General features: G+C 34.8%; 1 protein-coding gene across 1 annotated transcript; it reads left to right on the top strand.

Moving 5' to 3' along the window:
* Positions 1–5,884: 5,884 nt before the first annotated feature.
* On the top strand, positions 5,885–6,358 carry LOC124357228 (translation machinery-associated protein 7 homolog). Its single transcript, XM_046808778.1, has one exon. The coding sequence runs from the start codon at positions 6,057–6,059 to the stop codon at positions 6,249–6,251; it is 195 nt and encodes a 64-aa protein (XP_046664734.1). The 5' UTR covers positions 5,885–6,056; the 3' UTR covers positions 6,252–6,358.
* Positions 6,359–6,389: the final 31 nt, after the last annotated feature.

The raw sequence follows: 6,389 nt of genomic DNA, 5'->3' as shown, positions 1-6,389 counted from the left end.
GAAGGAGAATTTTAATAGCTACAAGCCAATAGCTTGTCGTCAATTTTTTTTCCTGGGGTATTTGAGCTAAATTTCTTGTCAAGACTGTTGTTTTTCTCTGATTAACATGCTTTATGGTCAAATCAGTTTAGATTCATCGAGCATATGTCCACGATACAAGCCATACATTTTCTGTTTTTTTTTTTCTGTTTGTCAGAGCTCTATATTCCAGTAGACCAGCGGCCGGAATATTCTTTTGGAAATACATTTGACATGGTATATAATATTTTTCACAAAAAACTTTCAAACTTAGGATCAAGAGGTCTCATATTCTTAAATATCGCGCTATCATACTTGTAGAGTACAGGTATAATAACAAAATGGCTGGTTACAGTCTACTCAGTCGAAGCAAGTACACATGACCAAGGGAATATTACAGGTCATTCTTCTTTTTTTGTTCGTTAATAACTCCCCTTCTAAGTGTTAGGGTAAGCTTCTTTGCAGATGATACTTATCAATAACAGCTCAAATTCAAACAGAACTTGAAATAGTGCCCTCGAAGGAGATCAGTGCATAACTGCAGTGGTTTAATGAAACCTGATGCATTTTTGTCTTAAGATGCTTATCATGGTTTTATATCCTGAATAATTGCGATTTAAGAGTACGAAAACGCTAGAACACTTGTTGTTTTCAAACTGTATAAATACAGTTAGAATTTATTTATTTTAAAACATAGTTTTATCATTATTCGAAAAAAGTACCAAACAGTACATTTCTCTCCATCTACATTCCTCCTTTGTGTCCTGCTTGTTAGAAATAATATGAGTATCCCCTGCAATACGGCTCAATCACAATATTACAGTTTGAGGAACAACAATAAAGTGGGTATACCTCCGCTTAAAACAACATTTTAAAATATTATTTGACATACAACAATTATTTAAACTCTCTGGCGGATACACTCAGGTTTGAGCCTGAAGAAAATAAGTCCAAAAATTAAGTGAAAATGGTAAGGTGCAGTTATTGGGGGTATCTATAGGCCCTGCTTTTCCTTTTGTTTTTAAAGAGAATATGTTATTGGTAAGATTGTCTTGATTGCATGACCTCTATTACTATACAATTTTTTATTGTAAAACATAAGATTCTTTTAACAAATTTAAGCTGTAAGGTTCGTTCTCCCCATATTTGGACAATCTTTCTTCCGGTATTTGAAGATTATTCTTTTGTATTTTTAAGACAAAATTTTAAAAATCTACGTTTTTTTTCAACAAACAAAAGTATGCATGCCCACCCTGAAGTTATTGATAGGCATCCAATATTATTTCAAATTGGTGTTGCGTAAATGGATATGCCTCCATATGAGCATGAGTAGTTTCTTTTGGCAAAAACAGTTGGTGTGACTGCTTGGTGTGAGATTTTTGTGTCGGGAACGATGGTAGATTGGTAGAATGATCAGCAAATCAAGCCTCACGAGGTATTCTTGTTCTTGTTCATATTCAACATAAAGTTGGCTAGTTAGCAGCGTTGCCAATCGGGTGGTAATTACCACATTTTGTGGTAATTTAAGGTCTCGGTGGTATTTCAGGTGGTAATTTTGCCCCGGTGGTAAATTGGTGGTAACTTTAAATTAATTAGGGGAAAACAACGAACACTGAGAATTCCGCTTTCAGGTAACCTGATTGATTTCCCATTCAACACATTCAATCGATATAATATTACAATATGTATTCAGATTGTTGTTTGTTTTTAATACTCTATGCTAAGATAGAAATTGACGGTTGGCATAGTTAGTCTATGATAACAACAACACCAGGGATATTTAGTCTATGCTGTTAGTAATAGTGTTAGTGTTCTTCTTCTCTTGAATTTTGGTTTCTATTTTCTTATTTCTTCTAGTGAAGTTATTCAGTTGAGATAAGTTGATCAGTTTAATGGATGATAAGATTTCATAGCCGTGTGAGTTGGCTTTAGTTAAGTACGTTTTTTCCAAGATACGTAAGATTTCAAGTTTTCTTTATCGTGCATTTTAATCCGTGGACCTAGAATAGTAAAGTATGTATTGAAATTGTGTAGACTGTGGCCAAGGGTATAGGCTACAAAAATGTAGCAATATTTTTCTTCTCGGACTAGCCCATTATTTTTTATTGTGTTCATGTCATAACTGTTAGTAGTGCTTGGCCAATCTTTTCCCCTTGGACCATTATTTTATAGTGCATATAACTTAAGAACGTAGATCTCTTTTTTGCAATGCTATTTTTCTTCTTGGACTATTATTTTTAGAGTGTAGATGACACTTTTGAGAGCTAGCTTTGCTGCTTTAAGTTCATACAAATCATTTGTTTTGTAAATATGATTAGGGGCCTATAGCTAGGTAACGACCTAGTCCTATTTATGCTTTGTAATACCTACTACTAGCCTATCTGCTCTGCTTCATAATTGTTTTCCCTAAGCTTAACTAAACATCACCTAACTATAGTTAGTGTTGGCCTAACTAATTTACATTTTCCATTTACAATCCATCTAACTTTGAACTAGCTTTATTGACATGAATCTCTAATTGGACTAACTTAAGTTACTAAGATGGATAAGTTTATTATTAAAGGTAGGCCTAAGCCTAAGAAAGATGAAGATGAGAAAAAAGACAAAGATGATGAAAGTAGACAGAGCAAGTCGTTTGTAGAAAGCTCACATGGTGAATCGAGCAAAAAATCTATTTGGCCTAGTTCAAATGTCTCTTTGCAATCCCAATGGAGTACGAAGACTTAGGAATAGATCCAGATGATCCAGAACCATTAGGTCAAAGCTCTAGTGAGGAGGACCAGGTTAATATTGCTGCTAGTAGCAAGGAAAAACTGAGCTTGATACAGACCTAGCCGTACACTCAACTTCAAATACCACCCAACCAAAAACTGCTGCTAGGCCTAAAATTGTGTCTAGGTTTACCCATACTGCCACCATTAGGCCTAGTAAAAAAGAAAGAAAAATTCAATTCAAACTGGTTGAATGACCCCCCAGTTCAAAAACTGGCTACAAAAAAAAGTCAAAGAAAGAACCGGACAAGACATGGCATATTGTAGTGTCTGTGATGCAGTCATGGGGGCGCATAAAACAGAGATTGTGGCGTCATGGAAAGTCCCTCAAGCACCTAAAATTAATCAAGGAGATAGCCACTAACAAAGACTTAAAAAAAAATTGTTCAAAGAACTACAACAGATAAAAGTGTCAAACGAGCAGAATTAAAATTTAGCCGGCCTAATTGCAACCAACAACCTGCCCTTTTCGTGATGGATACATTGATTCCGCTGTGCAAATCGGTCTTTCCGGACTCAGAAATTGCTGCTAAACTGTGTATGAAACGCACTAAAACAACAACTGTGATTAAAAAAGCCTTAGGTCCCGCATTCATGGAATTGATTTACCAAAAACTAAGGGCAACCAGGATCGTTTTTCTCCTTGATCATGGATGAGACAACGGATCAGGCATCGGTTAATGAACTCGCTGAAATCAAAAAATATACCCATTGAAAACTTAGTGGGATTTAGTTCTGACACATGTAATGTGATGGTGGGGCAGCATCATTCGGTTTTTTCACTTTTGAAAATAGAAATCCCTCACATTGCATGTGTCAAGTGTTCTTGCCACATGATCCACCTGGCGGCAAGTAAAGCATGTATGAAGTTACCAAAGACAGTGGAGGATTTGCTCCGAAATCTTGGGCTCACTTCAGCAGAAAGTTTTGGGAGACAGTCTGCCTTTGTACAGTTCCAAGAGTTTTTTTCAAGAGGAAATCCACAAAATACTATCACCAGCAGTAACAAGATGGCTGTCATTAAAATCTTGCGTTGACAGAGTGATTGAACAATTTCAACCGTTGAAGGCCTACCTGCTGACCGCTTCTGTCGAAGACCGTCAAACACAGTGGATAGCATGTTAGCTGCTATGAACAACCAATTTATCTACTTATACTTGGAGTTTATGTCTTATGTTCTTGGTATGCTAACAGATTTTAATGTAATGTTCCAATCCGAAAACACCACTTCTCCATAGATTGCGACCAGAGGTTCACAAGATGCTTCAAGATCTGTGTACAAACTACATGGACTTAAACTACATTAAAAATAACACCCATCATGTCCATTTGAGCATTCAAACCCCCGTCATTTCCTGCAATTAGAACAAATATATTTAGGCATTCAGGCAACAGAAACATTTAATGAATTAAAGAAAAAATGCAGAAAAGAAAGATATTGAAGTTTTCTTAAAAAGTATTTTAAGCTTCTATGTGGAATTGGTCACACAAATCAAATCTAGATTTGATTTTTCTGATGAAGTTTTTGATGTCCTCAGTGTCTTGGAGCCAAAAAGTGCCCAAAACCTTCAAAGTAAGGTCTTTGGCTCATGTCATTAACAGATTTCCCGTTCTGAAGAAAGTTGTGTTGATGTCCAAAAACTCGACAATCAGTGGAAAAGTCATGCTTTGCTAGACTTCAAAGAGCATAAACTTGATGCAAATGAGTCTGCTATGCAATATTGGAAGGCTGTATTCAGTCTAAAGACAGTCGCTGGAGATGCTATGTTTACAGAAATACAAAAAAAGTGTTTAACTTACTTTTTATACTGCCATTTTCAAATTCATCTGTCGAACGAATATTCAGTGAAACTGAAGCATTGCAAAACCAATGACAGAAACAAATTGAAAACAGAAAACAGTCGTTTCATTGATGGGTACAAGGGAAGGAATCCCGAAATAGCGGTGGATGTGTTAAATTTGAACCTACCAAGGAAATGCTCACAAGATAATATATGGCAATAAGAAATTAGGCCTTATTATTATTATTTGGCTTTTAAAAAAAACTAAAACTGTGTTAATATAGCCAAATATATTGTGATTCATATTTTGGTCATCAAGTGATATATTTGTGAAATAAATTTTGTGTGTATATTATATATATATATATTTATATATAAATAAATATTTGAACCTGAGTTATAGAGTAGGCTAAACACATCATGGTAATGCTAGCCTTCTAAGGTTTTAATTTCAAGACTATGTGTGCCTAGCACTTTGCCTGACATTAAAAAAATTGTGGTTAACACATTTAAAAACAGTGATCCTAGTGTAATTTTTTCCATAAAGCTACAAGTTGAGTTAAAGGAAAAAAGTGGATTTTTTAGAACAACACACATAACAGTTCATGTGATTTATCATACAAATTTATTAAACTGTACATCAGTAAACAACCTATTTTGGAGGTAGGATATCATGAAAGAGTGTTGTAAGTATTTTTGCTTAACCTTGCATGTTTGGTTTTTGGTAGGCCTTTCCTAAAATAATACTTTGTAGGCCTATAGTATGTTCAAACCTAAAGCCTGTGCTTAGCTGGTTGACAGTGAGATTTGTAGAAGTCATTTACATATTATATTCCTTTACTCCTTCTTTGAATCACAGCAGGATTGCATGATTAATGTCTGCTTTATCAGTTTACAAGTTTCTATTTAAAAACTTTGGCATGGATCCAAGCTCATTGAAAGTTAAATTTGTTTTTCTGAAACTAACTTTTTCATGCAAATTGTCTCTCTGTAAAAAAGTAAAAAGTTAATTTTTTTACAATATAAGTTATGATATTATGCTCTAAATCAACCATATTCAATGCAATAAAAAATCCTGCTCGTTAAGCCATTTAAGAGTGTCTAACCTAGAAAACCTGGAAAAGTCAGGGAATTTTATATGTTCAGTTTGGTAGACACCCTGCATTTTACAAATATAGACTGTCATACGATGTCGATAACACACTTTAGTAGCCTAAATATACTTTTAAAGCAAGGTGGTAATTTGGGCTCATAGGTGGTATTTTTTTCAGGTACTGGTGGGAATTTTCCAAAGTGGATTGGCAACACTGCTAGTTAGTGGAAGTTTGTGAAGTGAAATTAAGAACAAAATTTAAGTTGATTTAGTGTACAAGTGGACACTGTGCTCTTAAATCTATATAAATTTGAATTACGGAGTCCTCTTAAGATCTGTAAGTAAAGACATTAAGGTTATAAATTTCACGTGCATCCGTATCTATTCAAGAAAATGTCTAGTCGAGAAGGAGGAAAGAAGAAACCTCTCAAAGCGCCTAAGAAGGAATCAAAGGAAATGGATGAAGAGGATATGAAGTTGAAACAAAAGCAGAAGGAGACCCAAAAGGCATTAGCGGAAGCTAAAGCTAAAGCTGCACAGAAGGGACCCTTGGTCGGTGGAGGAATCAAGAAATCGGGGAAGAAGTGAAGTGTTTATAAAAACAAGATTTGTTGTAAGGAACTGCTATATAAATTTTGAACCATAATTTTGTATGAAACATTATCTAGCTTATTAAAATGATTGTGTAAAAACTATTCAACAGGTTTCATTATCAAGCCCTTTTTA

This window comes from Homalodisca vitripennis, chromosome 3 (genome assembly GCF_021130785.1).
Source record: "Homalodisca vitripennis isolate AUS2020 chromosome 3, UT_GWSS_2.1, whole genome shotgun sequence".
Classification (NCBI taxonomy): Eukaryota; Metazoa; Arthropoda; class Insecta; order Hemiptera; family Cicadellidae; genus Homalodisca; species Homalodisca vitripennis.
The sequence above is the reverse complement of the archived record's forward strand: the minus strand, read 5'-3'. Positions and strand labels throughout refer to the sequence as shown.